General features: G+C 36.5%; 1 protein-coding gene across 3 annotated transcripts in view; it reads right to left on the bottom strand.

The window, feature by feature from the left end:
• KMT2C (lysine methyltransferase 2C) overlaps window positions 1-19,980 on the bottom strand; it is a 187,654-nt gene that overhangs the window by 109,333 nt on the left and 58,341 nt on the right. For all 3 annotated transcript variants that reach the window (XM_083376965.1, XM_083376963.1, XM_083376964.1), the window contains 2 exons: window positions 17,774-17,910; window positions 15,741-15,850 (listed from right to left, as the gene is read on the bottom strand). In XM_083376965.1, coding sequence (XP_083233091.1) covers window positions 15,741-15,850; window positions 17,774-17,910 — 247 coding nt within the window. The remainder of the gene's footprint in view (window positions 1-15,740; window positions 15,851-17,773; window positions 17,911-19,980) is intronic.

The following is a 19,980-nucleotide window of genomic DNA, read 5'->3' as shown; positions in this document are numbered from 1 at the left end:
TATTTTTTAAAATACCTGAGGGCAGGATAGCAAGCAATGGGTGGAAACTAATCAAGGAGAGAAGCAACCTAGAAATAAGGAGAAATTTCCTGACAGTGAGAACAATTAACCAGTGGAACAACCTGCCTCCAGAAGCGGTGAATGCTCCAACACTGGAAGTTTTTAAGAAGAGCCTGGACAACCATTTGTCTGCAATGGTATAGGCTTTCCTGCCTGAGCAGGGGATTGAACTAGAAAACCTCCAAGGTCCCTTCCAACTTCTACTCTATTCTATACTACTCTACACTACTCTACTATACACTATTCTGATAATACAGATCTAATTGTATCCAAGAAAATCCCAGTTACAATGTTACACAAAAGAGTACTTCCTTCTGACAAATTTAAATGAAAGAAATTTCATTAGGTGGAATAAGGGGTGATTTTTATTTTCAAATAACAGATTTAGGTTGAACTCTGTGTAGAAAGCAAGATTTTTTTAAAAAAATTAAAAATGGAGACACAAAGAGAAGTGACAATAACAGGTGAGACTACACAAATACCATGAAAGATGCAAGACGTTGAAGAAGATTCCATAATGGGAACAGAATCAAAGTGGGAGTCATCTAAAACTTGAAATATCAAATTAGAATTTTTACATAGTGATAAGTGAATGTATAATTCAAGTGATAGATATAACAGAATAAAGTGGTAACAATACTAAAAAATAAACATTGCTAAGTTTTTGCTTGGCTTTGCACCATCTACTATAATGACTGAACATTCAATAAGTATCAATTTTATGTAAGTATATATAAACCTACAAACTCATAATATAGGAAGATGTTGAGGAATTCTCTGACAAACAGCAGAAAGTGCTAGATGCAATGTCCAGAAACATAATCAGGGATAGTTAGAATGCAAAATCTAGGGGGGGGGAGTAGAATCACAGGAAGATATGGATTAATTCAGGATACAAGATTTATGAATTCACTTCATAATTCACAGCAACAGCTGTTTCAAGCAACAACAGTATATTCTTCACATGGAGATTACTAACTGAACAATATTGAAATTAACTAAGTTATATTCAACAACAACCATAGAACAGATATAACAGTGACAGATGAAGTCAAAGAAAAATAGAAATACTGTACAGAAACCTTTTGCAAACTGAATTTAGAATAAGAAACATCTTGAGAGAGAGAATACATTCAGGAACTGACTGCACTACAAAAGTGAAGTATGACAGATGCTGCTGAAGTAGGTTACAAAAGAAGCAGCAGTTTAAGATTGCTTTATGTATTAATATTGTATAGTCCAGAGATAGCAAAAATCATGTATATGTGGAAGAACACAGGCAGAAGAGAATCAGCAAATGACTGAACTACTGCACTAATTCTTCCATATTTTATTTAGGGTCATATATGAAAGAAAGACAAGAAATGAAAAATGAACAGCCGGGTTTTAAAAAAATTGGAAACACAAGATCAGATATCAAAATAAAAGAAGAGGATTTACCTTTGCTTTGCTATTACCTTGCTACTTTATTTCACTTGGTAGTGGAGATTATATCTGAATGTTTAAGACATAAAACGCTAATGAGCGTACCAGAATACTGATTATTCCATCTGAGGAACTTTTGCAAGGCACAAGAAGCTATTGAAAGAAGTCATTTAATTGAGAAACAACTTCATTCCAAAGAGGAAAGCTGTGGATCAGGGATGCATATTGTCCTGAAATGCGTTTTACTTCTTCAGCAAATACTATTTGCTGAAAAGCAGGATTGAAAGTGATGAAGCTTTGGAGGCTGAAATATTAACAATTGAGATATGCAAACATCACTTTATTATCAGAATATTAAGATAACTCAAAAGAGCTCTTTGTAAATTAAAATGGGAAATGAAAAATCCTGGTTAGTTAAATATTAAGAAGGCAGAGATAATGTCAGCCAGCATGTGAGTGAATTTACAACTGGTGGTGAGGAAGCGAAGGTGGTAGGCAATTTTGTTTTCTTAGGTTTAATAAATAAAAATGGATGATAATGAACAGTAATCCTAAGGAGGAAGTCAATAATAAATGTAGACAAGATCATAAAGGATAAGGATATTTCCATCACAACAAAGATAAGAATAATTGAAGCAATACTCTAATGGTAATGTACAGCTTTAAAGTTGGACACTGAGACAGAACAGAAAAATTATTTTGAATTATAAATTTGAAGATTGCTCTAGGTATTATATTGCAGTAAGAACCAATTAGCAGTCCAACCTCAACAATACAGCAATCATATCTCCAGTGTGTAACCAAAAACTACATAATTTAGACAGATGATAAGAATAATTGATGGACTAGTAAAATGCTGATTTTGGGGGGAAGCAGAAAGGAAAAACATTGGCTGAAGCAACAGGATTAACGAGATTACTAAACAGATTTTGAAAGGGTTATTAAGTGTCATGAAAATCTGTTCATATATTCACAAGAGTTGAACCCAACTCAATTTACATTTAACTAATTATAGTTGCTTCCATACAGGTAATCTATTTTAGGCAAAATTGCAAAATAGAATTTCCTAATGAATTTTTGACAGAAAATGCTGGGGAAAAATTTATTACCATTGCCTAATCTATTCACAATTCAAATTTAAAACCCTGCTGTATCTTTCACACATTGTTTTCTCATTTTCTTGAGAAGTCATTTTTCAGAACAAGGATTCCATAAAGAAATATGTTTAAAAACCTCTGCCAACAATTTATTACATAAGTTCCTTTATAACAATTATAACACTGAAATAAGGTTATTACTTAGAAACAATACTGAAGCTAGGGCTATTTCTATTTCTCTTGCATATTATTAATCAATTTGCTATAACACTATGTGTATGTGTATATAAAGTGATAGAATTAGGATTTCATTTTGTTTTTAATTGTTTGCAAACATCCAAGTAAACTTTCTACTTTAAGCTATTTTACCCATTATTGTTGTATTTCTATTAAAAAACTATTTGTAACTAAGCAATTAAAGAAAATTAACTTCCCTCATACATACTTCAGTGTAAAGTGCATCTTCCTTCGTAGCTGATTTTATTGCTTATAACTTTCCATAGCTGTTAATTCACATTTGCAAATTAATAAAACGAATTGTAATTTATGTCACTCTCTGCATAATATCAGCAGGCAAAATAGATGCATCCTTGACATTCTTTAAATATTTGTTTTTAAAATCCAAATTGCACCACTTACTATTTAAATTACCTGGGCACATCTTAATTTGTAATTTACAATTTGTAAATGAAGCAAGATATGAATTTATATGAAATCAATTGTTTAAAATGACTTACCTTTACTAAGTCCATATCAAAACTGCCCACAAAGTCTTACCTAAACAACAAATATACAGCACTGCAGCTACCCGAGCTTCTTTTAAAGGAAAGTAAGACAGATGTGATTGGTTGCTGTGGTGATGGATGTGACACCACAGTCTTAGTTCATCTTCTTGCCTGAATACATCCAGAGGACAGGGGCTCACCAATTTCTTCTATAATTGGTTCCACTGTCACTAATCACTCTTATTGTTAGGAAATGTTTCTAGCATTCAGCTGGAATCTGCATTCTTATAACTTAAGGTCATTATTTTGTTGGGTGCAGTTTAAAATTATAAAGATGATATCTTATTATCATCTTCTGAGTGACAATCTTTCAAGCTTTAATGAAGTCCAATCATAGCCTAACTACCACTAGCTGAATAGTTTTAAGGGAAATCACACCTTAGTATTTTCAGTCTTTCCATGTAAGATTTAGTTTCCAATTCCTCCTCAGCCTTTTTGCTTTTCTTTGCACCAGTTTTAGTTTCTCTTAATTCTCGTTAAATTGAAGTGCCTTGTATTTGACACTATATTTAAGATAGTAACACAGAATAAAATAAAATGTCCTCTTACCATTATTTGGAAAATATCCTTTTATATTGATGTATTTGAAAAGTGCAGTTTTAGCATTCACATCACAGTATCGACTTATATTTAGGTTGTGGTTTATTGTAATTCCAAGATCTACTTTTCCTTCGTTTGTTTGTCTGGGCAATACAATTTAAACAATAAAGGATTAAAGTGTGTGTGTGTGTGTGTGTGTGTGTGTGTGTGTGTGTGTGTGTGTAAATAGTGAATACATCTGTATCTCTGCTAAGCCTTGTTTAATTATTATTTTAATAGGTAAAGGTTCCCCCGCACATGCGTGCTAGTCGTTTCCGACTCTAGGGGCCGCTGCTCATCTCCGTTTCAAAGCCGAAGAGCCAGCGCTTGTCCGAGGACGTCTCCGTGGTCATGTGGCCGGCATGACTAGACGCCAAAGGCACACGGAACGCTGTTACCTTCCCACCATAGTGGTCCCTATTTTTCTACTTGCATTTTTACGTGCTTTCGAACTGCTAGGTTGGCAGAAGCTGGGACGAGTAACAGGCGCTCCCTCTGTTACGCGGCACTCGGGATTCAACCTGCAAAACTGCCGACTTTCTGATCGACAAGCTCAGCATCCTAACCCACTGAGCCACCACATCCCTTTTATTTTTAATGGGCTTGTCTAATTCAATAAGAGTGTTTTCAGTTTTGTTTCTTCTAGGATATTAGCTATGTTGTAGTTTTCTGCAAATTCATAAGCATCCAATTCAAAATTTCATGAATCTGCTGAAAAGTACCATGCTCAGGACTGAGTTACATGGCATCCCACTGAAATATCTCTCCAGTTTGATATTAAATTACTACTAAGTGCTCTCTGAATATGATTTCAAACCAGGAGAGAAGTGATACTTGGGTTTTCACATCAAAATATAAAATACTCTACAAACTGCTTAAGTAAAGTTAAGGTATATTAGTTAAGGTATATTAGGTCTTCATTCTAAAATTCTAATAAAAAATTAATATATTAATCAGATATGTCTTGCTCTTTACAAATTTGGGGGGGGAGCAGGAGGGTTTTTAGAGGTCTGAAGAAGCGAAACCTGTTTTTATCAATTTTATCAATTCTGTGACATCTATGTGCTCGTCTAGATCCAAGTCTATATTTAAATGTTTCCTTATCAATTAATGAAAACAAGTATGGAAAAGTTCTATCATGATATATTAATTCTAGGAATTCACAAAATAGCTTTGATAGCATTATAGCGGAATTCATCTGGAATATACATTATTTTATGAACCTCTGACAGTCCGGCCAGGCTTTTGTTTCTGTATTTTTGTGTGTTTTCTGTCAGCTTCACTTGTGGGTAGCTTTGTCCACTCTGTCTTTTCTTTGAGCATTTAGGCTCAAAGCAAAGCATTCCATTTTTTATTTTATTTTATTCAGCATCAAAACTCTCTTTGAAAGTTCTTTGTAGGGACAGCCTCTCTTCTTCCATTCTAGAAGAGACGTACAAATGTAGAGTTCAAGAAAGGGTCTTTTTCTACATCACTGAAGAACCAATGAAAGTCCTTACAAGCCTTTCTTTGCTGCCCTGCTTCACTGCCAAGAGTGCATTGATATGGAATATTTCTAGCAGGATTTTCTTTTGATGCTTTATGGGAAACTAAGGGGCAGCATTTCAGTAGAGGAAAAAAAGAGGTTTGCTAAAAAGAAAGTTATTTCTTAGTATACATGGCCAAGAAGGCTTTGCAATGAAAGTATTCCATATGGCTGGTGCCTCTAAAACAGGCTAACAAATATATGGCCATAGAATCAACTTTGGTATAATACAAAAGTCCCAAAGATTGCAATGATAAATTTGTCACCTAAAATATTTCATCATTGATTGAACTTATTAAAAACTAAATGAAAGGCTTCTGGTTAGGTGTCGTGGTGTGATGGACGCAGGAAGACGGGCCTCCGTCTTCCATGTTCAATTTTACCCCACTGGGGACCCTAAAAAGGGTCAAAGGTTGCCAGGAGAGGCGACTGAGGGGACCCTCGTTGATCATGGAGGGGGCTGTGGCCCTTCCATTTGATCCATTTGTGTGGCCAGTCAGAAGCTGCTGACAACTGAAGAAAAAAAATAATGAGCAACTTTTGAGCAACGTGGATGAATCTGGGTAAGACTTTATCCTCTCTTTATGACTTTAAGACTTTTTCCTGGGAAAAAAACTGCCCAAAGCAAAGAATCCCCACTCCCGATGAGAGAGGGAAGGGGAATTTCTGCCCTATTCCCTAAGGAAAAGAAAAGCGGTGAACTAATTGCTTAGAGGAAAACAGATAAAATTACAAGATTAATTTGGAATCAATACAGATATATAGCTTTGAAATTTAGGGAGTAAAAGTGCTTTTGAGACTTTTTCAGAAGAGAGACTTGAAAAGCTTGCAATATAATATAAGCTTGCAATGTAAGTTTGGATTTAAAAAGCTGGAAGGCAGTGTCAACGACAGCTAGTGGTGAATCACAGCACTACAATCTATTATTTTTAAAAGAAACTTGGCTTAAAGCCCAGATTCAGATAAAACTTTTGGTGTCCTTGGAAACTTTTGAAGACTGCAGCTGGGAAAAGAGGAAAAAAAAACCTTGGGCTGATTATCTGTATGGCAGAGATGATAAAGCTATTTTGAAACTGGCCTGCCTGGATTACAAATACAAATACTAACTGATTTTCAGAACTGTGTCATGGAGCTATTTCCCTGTAGAAAAAACATGCATTACTGACTGAGAAGACGGAATACTTTGGATTACAAACCTTTGATTGATGAACAACTTTTAATTGCTTTTTTTTCTCTGGACAGAAAGGATATGTTTATCACTGGACAGAAAAACTTGAATTTTGCTTATATTTGTTTAGGGGAGGTTTAAGGACGGACTAATTGGCTGGCTTTAGAATTTTGAGTACAAATGACAATTGACTGAAACTTTTTAAATACCTAAACAGATTGGATTATAAAGACCACAAACAAAAACAAAATGGATGTTCCATACTTAGCTTTAAATAGTAAAAAACCATCCCTAACACTTGTCTTTAAAGCCCCCAGCTTGATATACCAACAAGAAAATGTTGATGAATCTCAGAAAGAAATTCTTTCTATGTTGAAATCAATACAAGAGACAATTGGGGGAGCTCCAGGAGGTCTCTGGCAGGTGGGGCGGTAGGCAGGAGGCTCATCCTGCAGGATAAGACGAGGCAGGGTGGGGATGCCATTGCCATGGGGCAAGGCAAGGGCTGGGGCGGCTGCTGCCTGACACCATCGGCCCTTGCACACAGAGGCCAGTGAGCGCATGGGGGCTGACAGTGTCCGTCAGTAGCCACAGCCTGCCAGCCCCTCGACCGGCACACTCTGGAGCTCTGCAGCCCATCACCAGCAGTTCAAAGAAGCCACCTCTGAGATGGATGATTGGCCAACAGCTGAAGAGGTGATGCAGTGAGTTGTGCCTGGGAAAAGGAGAGCATGCGAGGACAGGAGGGACAGGATGTGGGGGAAGTAAACCAGCCGTGCCAGGATGCATTCAGCCACGTGGGACCTTGGTGAATTAGCAGGTGGCTGGTTGAAGAGGGACACTTGCCACCTCCAGGGCATGGTGTGGGTGCCCATAGAGAGGGCTCTGAGTGCCAACTCTGGCACCCATGCCATAGGTTCGCCACCACTGACTTAAAGGAATCAACACACTCAGACAAAAAAAGAATTAAAAGTCGTAGCGATAATACCGGAAATGGAAAAGATATCTAACATGTCAAAATCTCAGAACACACTTGAGGATAAGGAAGAAGAGCTGATCAAACGGAAGATAAAACTGTTACGAGAATTGTGGAAAATTGGAGAAGGAGGGAGGCTGTTTAATGAATATAAATGGGCTGAGCGTTCTTCCAAAAATACTTTAATCAAATTGTTTTTCTTATTCCAAACAATATACAGAAAAATAGAGGAAGAACTACTTCATGATTTAAATGTATTGACTTGGAAAGTTAGTTGGCAAAGGAAGAAAGCTAGAATAAGACTGAAGAAAATAGAGATTTTGACCCATTAGATGGGATATTATATTATTAAATAGATGTTTGAACATGGGTAATAGATAATTGTTAGAAATAAAAGTATTATTATAACTAGAAGGATAGGATTGCAACTAGAATATTATATTTTGGTATGAGAAGGGAAATATGAAAATGCTAACAGGGTCTGAATAAGGGACACTTTTGTTTACCCATATATAATTATGAGAAAACTATAAGCGATAGAGACACTTTGAACATTGATGGGAAGTCAAATTTTTTTAAAAAGCAGGAAAAACAGGATACTGGTTGAATAAATGAGTTTTAAGTGCAAATGCAATTGAGATATGTTTTGGTTAGAAAAGATATTTTAATCTGACACTATTCATATTATGTATATTATTAGAAAAATGTGATAAAGATGTTGATATTCAATTGTATATGTATTAACAGCAATAAGAATTTTATTTGCCTAGTGTCAAAAAATGTATATCACCGGAAGAAGAGAAGAAGTACTGGAAGATGTAGTATTGGATCAAGATTGAGGAAGTTAATATGTATTACTGAATTACTTATGGACCTAGACAACATGTTGTTTGTTAAAAACTTATGATTGCAAAATTAGAAAATTAATAAAATATTTATTTAAAAAGTAAATGAAAATCAGAATGAGCTTGACAGTAGAATTACAGTACTATTTACTATGTAATTTCTGAAAAAACACATCTAGCTAGATTCTGGTAATTAGTTTCATGTATTATTCAATCTAATGCACATACATTCCATGCCTTTTTAACTGGATTCCTAATATAAAAACAGTGTTCAATTTTGACTTTGTCAGAAAGGGACTGTAAGGGACTATTAAGCAAAACAGATAGCTAGTATGTGTTGGTATGTGTTGGAATTCTTACAGAGCCAAGTTACTTACAAAGTGCAAGTTATGTATTGCCACAGAAATATACTAAAAGCTAAAGAATTATATGAAGTATTAATTTCCTTTATTAATATGTTTAAAATACAAACATAATGTTTCATTAAGCATTTTTGAATGGCAAAAACATCTGCTAAATTCCTAGCATGGGGTGGTTCAAATATCTAAAAATTGTTGTAATTTGTAAACTTGTTCTGGGAGAAAAAATCCAGGACACTCTCACTGACATTTTAACATTAAATTGAAAACAACAATATTTTAAGTGATTTTGCAAATTCTCTCAAACCAGACAGCAATGGAATGACCAATTATTGTGGCTGGCAAAGTATCTATCTCAAAAAAGTAGAGCACTCTGAAAAACTCCAGAGAAAAGCCATAGTAAAACGATTCAATTCTAATTTTAAAACGTAATATTGGTAGTCTTCACTTAACAGCGGTATCGCTTAGCAAAGGCAATCCAGGCACTCTCTCTTGCCATGATTAAGTGGAGATTTGTGGGTTGGTAAGCAAAGAACTCCTTGCATCTTCCATTCAGCATCCAACAAGTAAAGTCAGTGGAGAAGGCGGAAGGAAGTTGCATGTCCCAGGCAATTCACAAGCAGGCCAGTGGCTAGGTAAGAGAGACTTGTGACCTGGAATTGGGTATGTGTAGTTTAATGAAGAGAAGGGTGAGGGGTGACATGACAGTAGTGTTCCAATATCTCAGGGGCTGCCCCAAAGAAGAGGGAGTCAAGCTATTCTCCAAAGCACCTGAAAGCAGGACAAGAAGCATCGGATGGAAACTAGTCAAGGAGAGAAGCAACCTAGAACTAAGGAGAAACTTCCTGACAGTTAGAACAATTAACCAGTGGAACAACCTGCCTCCAGAGGTGGTGAATGCTCCAACACTGGAGGTTTTTAAGAAGAGACTGGACAGCCAGTTGCCTGAAATGGTATAAGGTTTCCTGCCTGAGCAGGATGACCTCCAAGGTCCCTTCCAACTTTATTATTATTATTATTATTATTATTATTATTATTATTATTATTATTATTATTATTATTATTATTTATCATCATCATCATCATCATCATTATTATTATTATTATTCTCTCCTGGATTTTCCATTGGCTTCCCTTGTGGAAAGCCAGAAGGAAAGAGTACAAATGGCTGCAACTATTGTAAATATGAGTCCGTTGCTAAGCACCTGGATTATAATTATGTGACTGCAGCTGCGCTGTGCTGGCCAGAATTTTGTGGATTGGTCGTAAATACCATTTGTTCAGTCCCATTATAATTTCAACTGGTCACAGAACAAATGGTTGTTAACCAAAGGACCACCTGCAGTTGAATTTCTAAAGTGAGGATTGCAAATTCAAGTTGATGAGGGATTCATGAAGATCATTTTGATAAGTTCAAGGGCTACAACAATGAAGACTTTTCATACTACAAGATAAAAGTTACTCACTTTTAATGATTTTATTTTAATTAATTATTCCTGAACTGTACCTCCCAAACAACCTCGAACAACCTGACCAAGAATGAAAGATGTAGCATCTTTAGAACTACATGTTGCTTACTGACGTCAGTCAGCATGTTAAAGGGAAGCTTCAGTTTCCAAGGAAGATATATTAATTCTTCCTCAACCTCCTGCTTTTATTGCCTCTAATCAAATTTTCAATCTTTTGCTACTGCTGTAGAAGCAGAAGTGCAACAAGTGCAGAATTTCTTTCCCACATCCATCCTTTGATGTGATTCTATGAAAGGTTGCTACATCTCACACTTCCTATCTCCTTAATCCTAAAAGTAGCCCCAAAGAGAGCTCTTTACAATTCTTGTACCTGCTCATTTGACCACTCCCTCCGAGCTATATCAAAGTCCCTTTCTATCAAGATAGGGATAATCCCTGCTCACCCCTTCCATGGTCCCAGGGTGAGCAACAGCCACATATGAAAGTGCTGCATGTTTTAACCTGCTTGATCTTTTTTTTTCTCTTTTGAGGAAGAAAAGGAACTTCTCCACATGATGGCTTTGTTTTCTTAAAGGTCAAGTGTGAAACACATGAAGGGGGAAAACCAAAGAATGGAGTACTTGGTCCCCTACTGTGCTCTCCTTCACAAGAAGATGGAGGGCAGCTTAAAAAAATCTCAAGCAACTTGGGCAACTTGGGTTATGTTGCTGCCAACTCAATACTTGAAAAAAAAATGAAATGCTACTGTTGTGTTTCAAGGAGGCTTAATTTAGAAGAGTTCTGCATTTTGGTGTAGGACAAATTCTTTGTGGAATACTTTGTCTTTCTAATTTATGTAGGCATAATAAAGGCGAGGTTTAACATGAGTGCAATGATGAATAATACTTAAGCATAAATAGAGGCATTCTTCAGTTGCTGAAGACCTTCTTCAAAGGCAATCTGACAGAATGCATGGACAATAATATAAAAATAAGGATATTAAGACATGGAAGATCCCAGAACATTCATAGCAATATAATCTGGCAAACCCTAAAACCAGACTTCATTGAAACCAAAGCAAGCTTTCAGTTATCTACAGCAGCTCAATTATTCAGAATAAAACTAATCCCAAAGAGTATAATGGTTATTCAAATAAAGTTTTTTTTGCATTTGACATAATGAACAGAAAGCTTCCTCATATGAAGCCAAGTGCAAATTATTTTAATTTTCTTTCTAGGGAAATAAATATATTAGTTCTTACAAATTTTAACTTGTAATCAATTATCAATAGTTGGGGGGGGGATTTAGCCACAGCTTTTATTTTGGAGATGTTTTTATTTGTTGATTAATATTTTCTTTCATGTGAAAGAGAAAACTTGTATCTATAGAATCTCAGAATTTTTGAAACATCAGAAGTGGGTTCTTTTGTTCCATCTATTGAGCCACTAAAATTGGCAGAGATGCTGTACCCAAGAAAGAACATTATGAGAAAGTGAAGAACGCCTGGTTCTCTGTGCTTTGCCAAGAAAAAAGCAATTGCAGGTAGTTTTATTTCCAGAAAGGGAAAAAACCCTCTCTGCTACCTTCCTTGGAATTGTGGAATTTGGAAGAAGCATTCCCAACTGTATTAAGAGATCTTTTAGAATCTACTTATGCTGTTATAATGTTTAGTACTGCTGAAAAACCTGCTGGCTCTTCGGCTTTGAAACAGAGATGAGCACCGGCCCCTAGAGTTGGAAACGACTAGCACGCATGTGCGGGGGAACCTTTACCTTTACATGATCTATCTTCCTTCCTTCCTTCCTTCCTTCCTTCCTTCCTTCCTTCCTTCCTTCCTTCCTTCCTTTCTTCCTTCCTTCCTCCTTCCTTCCCTCCCTCCCTCTCTGAATACACTATGAAACAAAGCATATACATATTTGCAAACACAATTTAATTTTTAAAGAACAAATTAAACATTACATTGTCATCTTTAAATCTTATTACTTGAAGGGAACATGTCCTTGTTAAAATGAAAATAATTATTTATCCCTGAAAAAAATATTTTTAAGGAGTAAGAAAGCAGGTAGTATCAACTATCTCTTTTTTCTTATATATAAGCTATTCCAATACGAAAGCAACAGAAATGTACAAAATGCAAGAATGGGGTGGGGGGGAATGTAACTTTCTTCCAAAGAATGGGGGGCACTACAGAGAAGGACGATGTTTTTGCCCTATCATCCCAATAGCCTACTGCTAATGAGTTTGGCAACCTTAAGATCTTGCATCAGCAAGCTTGCCATGCCAAAATTTAACTTCTACATGTTGGCCCAGTGACCAGTTCCAAATCATTTCCAAAACAGCCTGGCTTAAGAGAAGATTACAGCAGTCCAAATGTGTTGGTGATGAAAATATGAGTTATCATTACAAGCCCATTCAAGTAAAGGTAAGATCATATGTTAAAAGCAGTGTTATAAAAATGAGATATAATCTAACTTGAAATCACCATCTTGCTCACAAACTAAGAATACGTCTACAAATGCAAGAATGACATAGGTTCACATTTTTCAATTTCCAAATACCACATGATAAGCCAATCATTAATAACTTTCATAAGCAAGGCATATTTCAAAATGATGTTACATTTAGCCAATTCATTGACAAAGGAAATTACATACATTAAATAGATTTTAAATTTTATACATAACAATAATCATTAGCTTAATTAAACTTTAAAAAATTTTAGTGAGGCAGCTGACTTTTTTTAAAAGGTATGCTTTTTTAAACAGATGTGCATGTAAAGGTAGTCCTTGACTTACGACAACTGGGACCAGAATTTCTATTGGTAAGGCAGATATGTGGGTTGTACCCAATTTTATGACCTTTTGTGCCACATTTTGTTAACTAAATCTGTGCAGCTGTTAATGAATCATGTGATTGTTAGGTGAATCAGGGTTTCTTCACTGACTATGTTGGAAGATGACTAGAAATGTCACAAATGACTCCAGGATGCTGTAACCATCATAAATATATGCTGGTTGTCAACCACTCAAATTTTGATGCTGTGATGGCTATAAGTTCAAGGACTGATTGTAAATCACCTTTTTTTGTGTCTTCCAGTAACTTTAAATAATTGCTAAATGAAGGGTTGTTAAGTCGAGGACTGCCTGTAGCTGGATCCAAAGCAGGGAAAGGTGCTTTGGTTTTGGCAGGGCCTTATTTGTTGTAACTATCTCCTTAAAGAAAACACACTGAAAGCATACTATATATACCATTATTTACTTATCTATAAACTAGAGGTTTTTTGCTGCTGCTAAATATGCATGTTTCAACTAAACATGAAAAAGAATACTGTTTTATCCCAGAGGATAAAACAAATTAGGGCATTCATCAAAATATATTTTCATGCACTTTTTTCATGGGGTGGGATCTCTATTAATATGACAGAGGGGGTTTATAAGTCAAGGAGGGGAAATCTAAATTATTAGAAAAATGTAAAACAACATCCATTCATGACCCAGAAAAGCAATTTGAATAGAGAATAAATGTTGCTGTTATATGACATGAATTGTCTTCCTTTCTTACATATAAACATTAAATTGCATGTAACATTTGTAAGTTTTATACTGCATGTTCAACACTTCCATATCACATCTAATCATTGCTACATTTTTGTATGAGTTATAAAACAGCCACTAACCATATCAGGAAACGAAAAATTAGTATCACATACCATGTTTTCCCCAAAGTAAGAACCGGTCTTTTTTTCTTTTCTTTTTTTTTGCCTCCAAAAGAGGCACCAAGTCTTATTTTGGGGTGTGTCTTTTCCACAGTCTCACATTGCCGCCACGGCACCAATAGCCCTGCCCATTCAGCCCACTTCTTCTGCGGCTGAAGGAAATGCCTCTGGAGCTGAGAATGGAGCTCCGCATTGACATCCAGCCAAGGACAAAGCTATGGATTGAATCTGTAGCTCAGTTCTTGGCTGCAGAGGTCTTTCCAGAAGGCCTCTGATGGCAAAATTCAAGGTGCTGGTGATGACCTATAAAGCCCTAAATGGCTTGGGTCCGGGATATCTGAGGGAACACCTGCTGCCGGCATCAAGTTCCCTTCGTCCAGTGCACTCCCACAGGGAGGGCCTTCTCAGGGTGCCGCCGGCAAAGGATTGCCGGCGGGCGACACCCAGGGGGAGGGCCTTCTCTGTGGGCGCGCCTGCCCTTTGGAACCAGCTACCTGTAGAGCTCAGGACTGCCCCTGATTTTCGTTCATTCCGCCGGGACCTGAAGATCTGGCTCTTTGAGCTTTCCGGCCAGGACTGAGAATTTTTAATTTTTAACTTATTGTAATTGGGTTTTTAATCAGAGTTATAGGGGTTTTAGATTTTCAATCAAGGATAATTTAATCTATTTTAATTGTTATTAACTTTTGTCTTGTAATATTGTTTTAATTGCCTTGTGAACCACCCTGGGTCGTACGGGAGAAGGGTGGTATATAAGTTCAATAAATAAATAATAAATAAAATGCAGGCCGGGGGGGGGGGGAACCACAGAAAAAGTGGGCTGGTGAGGTGAGGCAGGTGTCAATTCATGGGAGGCCTGGATGCAACGGTAAGTGGGTGTGGAGCATGTGGTGCAGCTCCACCCCCCCTACTCCCACCTTAGGTTGATTTTTAGGTGTGTGCCTCACCCCAAAACTAGGGCTTATTTTTGGGGTAGGGCTTATATTAGTCCCACCCCCAAAAATCAAGCTAGGCTTATTTTCGGGGTAGGGCTTACTTTCGGGAAAACATTGTAATTGCATTAAAACAAAAGACATTCTCTCCCAGCCAAAAAAAACAAATAACCTGAAGTCAATTAAAATGTTATGAAAAAAAGTATTTTCTATGTTCTAAACTAATTCACAAAACGTCACTCCCATTAATAGCAATATAAAGTTACCATATACACTATTTAAATTTATTCTTAAAGATATTTTATCCTCTCCAATTCCTCCAGCCTTAGTAAAATCTTTGTTATCTCACCAGAACATCATGTATACTTTAATTTATTACATTTAAAAGAATATCTAAATCTATTTATTGCAACTATGTTCATATTTACCTAAAATCAAATAAATAAATAAATAAATAAATAAATAAAATCAATGTATTTAAAATTGATTGGCTTACTGGGCCAAAATCTTTAAGGCAACTGTAAACATAGAAAATCTTGGTTGTTGTTGTTTTTTTAAAGTACTTGTTTGCAAGGCTGGGAGGTGGGATAGAAAATGATTATTTAGTTACCTGGAGGCTGACATTTTGCTAGTGAAATGTACCACCTCCCATTTTATTTTTTACTGACCTATTAGAAATTAATAACTGAAAAATATATTTTATATGTATTTTGAAGTAACATGCAAATATCATCACTGCATTCCATATTTTTCAGCATTCATGACACAGGAATTAGATTTTACTTTATTTTAGGGAATATGTAATCTTAATCATTTTCAAACTCACTTTTGTGCTCCCTGAGACAACAGCTTTGTCCACGTTCGCTGGCAGCTGCTCTTCTGTCTGGCAAACTTCCAGTGACCATTCCGCACAGCGGTGATGAGCCCAACAATAGCCTAACACATGTGATGTTAGCAAATTAATCAATTAGGTTGACTGCTTTTGCCAAGTAATATCTAACTTTCAGCTCCAAAGGGAATAGATAAAAGCACCAATGTATAACAGAAAGACAAATGGCATAACTTGATCCTATCAGAAATTCAAATAAATATGAAATTTGGAATCTAATATTAGGGTCTTTTGAATTTCTATAAACTGAGATCTCAGAAAATTCATAAGAAATCATACCTGCATGTATTACAACCATGTGACATGAAGATATTTCTGAATAGTATAGCAGAAGGCCCCATTACGAACAAAGCTCTTTCTGCCTAATTAGTGTGTCATCCCTAATCTGAATTTGTTTTTAAACTGAATATTAAAATGAAATATTGCACCCATGTCTCTTTCTTAATATATTATCCTCATGCAAACTACGCTTACATTATTCTGCCTAACTTTGCTTCTGGAATATTTTGTAAGATAATCATAAAAAAGAACAATTTTTAACTGTTCTATTCAAACTTTAATGATTACAATTTAGCATTTGAGTTGCTAGTGTAGCTCACTTATCCTAAAAGTCAAATAAGTAAGTAGGTAAACTTTATTTCTAGTTGCCTTACCATCTATACCCATTCATTTGTGAAACTGTGAGTTTTGTCACCTGCTTGGCTATCTCCACTCGGAGCTATGTGTTCTTCAAAGGTCTTCCTAGACTGTGGAACAATCATCTTCCAGAGAACTAAAATGTTTTGGCTAGTCTCATACCCAGTGCTTTTTTTGTAAAAGAAAAAGGTGCCGGAACTCACACATGTCATACAACCCGCCTTGCCTACCCTACAATGTTCCATCCAAAAAAGGTGCCGGAACTCCGTTCTGAGCGTTCTATGAGAAAAAAAGCCCTGCTCATACCTTTCTATTCACCTTCAACCCTGCGAAAAGGTCTAACTCTTCAGAGTAGTTACTTATTATTTCTTTGTCACCGTGAAAAATGAATCTAAGAAGCTGTTCTTAAAAGCATAGGATATAAATTTTGCATTTCAATATCTAAATATTTATCCATTGTATTAATCTTGGGTATCAAAACTCAGTTCAACATATACCTGTTAAAAGTTCTGGACTTCCAGCCCACCATGCTCTATTAAAACAGGTAGGAGGATTGAAAAGACCCTTTTAAAGCCTAGGAGTCAAGTCCAACTTGGACTGATGATAAAATATTTTTATATATACACACATCAGAAAAACTGTAACACAAATGAAACATTACAATGGGTTAAACAGGGCAGTTTGAAATTTTAAATGGAAACTTTTACCTAAATATAGTTAGTCCTCGGCTTAAGACCACAAATGGGACCAGAATTTTCATTGGTAAGCAAAGTGGTTCTTAAATAAGTCATACCTGATTTTATTACTTTTTTTGCTATGATTGTTAAGGGAATTGCTGCAATTGCTAAGAGAATCGCTCAGTTATTAAGTGAATCTGGATTTTCCTCATTGACTCCTATTGTCAGACACCAGCTGGGAAGGTTGCCAACTGTGATCACATAACCATGGGACATTGCAACCTTTGTAAATACACCCCAATGGCCAAGTGCCTGAATTCTGACCAGGAGATACTGTGATAGTTGTCAAGTGCAAGGAAAAATTGTAAATCACTTTTTTCAGTATCGCTGTAACTTTGAATGGTCACTAAACAAATGGTTGTAAGTCAGCGACTACCTGTATTTCACAAGGTTCATTAGAATCCTAAGATAGATATTGCAACATGTACTCATGTTGTATCCTTAGAGCCTCATATGGCTACAATTATAGCAGAATACTACTATTATTTTTTCTTTTAAAGGAGAATGAGATTGTCCCCACGCCCCACCCACAAAAGACAGAAATAAATAAATATGTTTTGAATGAGTTAAAAGTTGTTAAGAATATGTGAAGAATACCTGTTGGTTCAAATAAGGCTTGAACATCAATGTCATCTGGTAAGCCAACCATTCTAAGTTCATCCCAGACTTCAACTACCTGATCATCAGGAGTAGCTTCAATGCTTCTACAGGTACAGGTTGTTATATTCTGGTCTCTGCATAGAGTACAAGAAATTTTTATATAATTAAAGATAACACATACAGGATGTGTTTTACACATTAACATAACAGTAAAATGTTTTACACAATAAAGAAATAATTATATGATTTTTAAAATTCATTTGGTTAAAACCTGATTGCACTTCTAATTAACTTGTTCCTTTATTGTGAATTACCAACTTTTTTTTTCCTCCCCAAAAATGCAGGCTGGTTTATTCATGGGAGAGCTATAATTTTTGTAATTTACTTGGTCTTTCATGAATGAACTGAACTTTATTCTGAACGGTCTCCTCCGTGTATCTGTTAAAAGGATGATTTGGATGGAAGAAAAAGGGCAACAGCATGGAATAAAGAGGCAGAAAAGAAATAAGTGCTGTATTTTCCTATGTCTTGGTGAACTAAATTATATTTCTGCTGCACAGCAGGCAGCACGAAATGGTAACTTCACTTAGCAGAAATCAATTTCATGTAGAATAAAAGACAATTTAGAGCCCCAGAACTAGCAAGTGTGACCCCCCCCCCAACCTCATATTTGCGCAGAGAAGTGGTGCTGACTAAATTCTCCTAGGTCACATACTAACTTCAAGGGCAACTGCTCCTGCTTTAGGAAAATCAAGTTTTTTTCATGGCTTCACTATGCCATGTTAAACCAGCATGAGAAGATGACAGAGAATGAACGGAACATTTTCTTTCAACATGCTGTTGTCAACTCTTTGAGGTAGACCAGACTAGGAAACCAAAGCTATGGATTTATTTTTTCGTGTTTTTGAACTTCTCATCTCTCTCGGAAAGGGACTCTGGATGATATGCAATAAAATGTTAAAATATAAAAATAGCATATATATAAAACTTGAAAATCTAGAACTTAAAAGGAGGCATCTGAATGGATCTGTAACATACTTGCCTGCCTGACAAGGTGGGACAAGCCGATGTAACAGGGAGAAGACAGTTCCAAATGGCCCTATCTAGGGTTTTATAGGTCACAACCAACACTATGAATTGGACATGGAAGCAAACTGGCACCCAATGCAGTTAAAAGAGCAAGGGTGTTACATGCACCCATCTTTTGACACAGGTAGTCTTCAACTTACAAAAGTCCATCTAGTGACCATTCGAAGTTACAACGGCACTGAAAAATGTGACTTAAGACCATTGCAACATCCCCCTGGTCACATGATCAAAATTCAGACATTTGATAACTGACTCGTATTTAGGATGATTGCAGTGCCCACGCGATCCCTTTGCAACATTTTGACAAAGTCAAAGGGGAACAATTGTGGCAAGAAAGGTCATAAAATGGGGCAGAACTCACTTAAAAAATGTCTCACTTAACAACAGAAAATTTGGACTCAATTGTGGTTATTAAGTTGAGGACTATCTGTATAGCTTGCCCAGCCACATTCTATGCACCAGCTGAAGCTTCCAAATATTTTTTAAAGGTAGCTCCATGTAAAAGTGTGTTGCAAATAGTCTGTAAGGACACACCTCAGCTAACCACCCAAGAAAGCAGAACTCATGAGACAGGCATAGTCTCAAAAGGATACTTTTATTAGGGGTCAGTGACAGTAGGGAAGTCAAGGCGAGATCTGGGGGGAAACCTGCACAAACGGTATAGTTAAGCTAGTGATATTCCTCCTCCCACCAAAGTCATAATGTCCATTTGAAATCCAGCCAATCCACAGGTGGCACGAAGTCTGGCCAGCTGGTACAGTTGGCGTGCATCTCACGGTCTTCTCCAGCTTTCATTTTACTGTAACCGTCTCCCTCAGAAGGGAGACACATTCCTTTCTCAAGATGATAGAAGCAAGAGGGAAAGTAGAAAGCGAAAGTTATCCCAAGAGAAAGCATGCCCCCCCTCCCCCCAGCGGAATGGCAGGCCCTAAAAAGTAAAATATATATGCAGGGGAAACAATGAGGGTTTGGGGACCTGACATAGTGCAGACGAGAGGTGAGCAGGACACGAGTGATTGAATGGAGAGTCATCCTACCCAGGAAAGAAAGAGCATAACTGGCACACAATACAAAGTTGAGCAAAGGCCCTTCTAAGCATGGCTGCCACCCGTTCT

Source organism: Vipera ursinii (genome assembly GCF_947247035.1).
Source record: "Vipera ursinii genome assembly, chromosome: Z".
In the NCBI taxonomy this organism is placed as follows: Eukaryota; Metazoa; Chordata; class Lepidosauria; order Squamata; family Viperidae; genus Vipera; species Vipera ursinii.
This window is presented reverse-complemented; position numbering and strand designations above follow the sequence as displayed.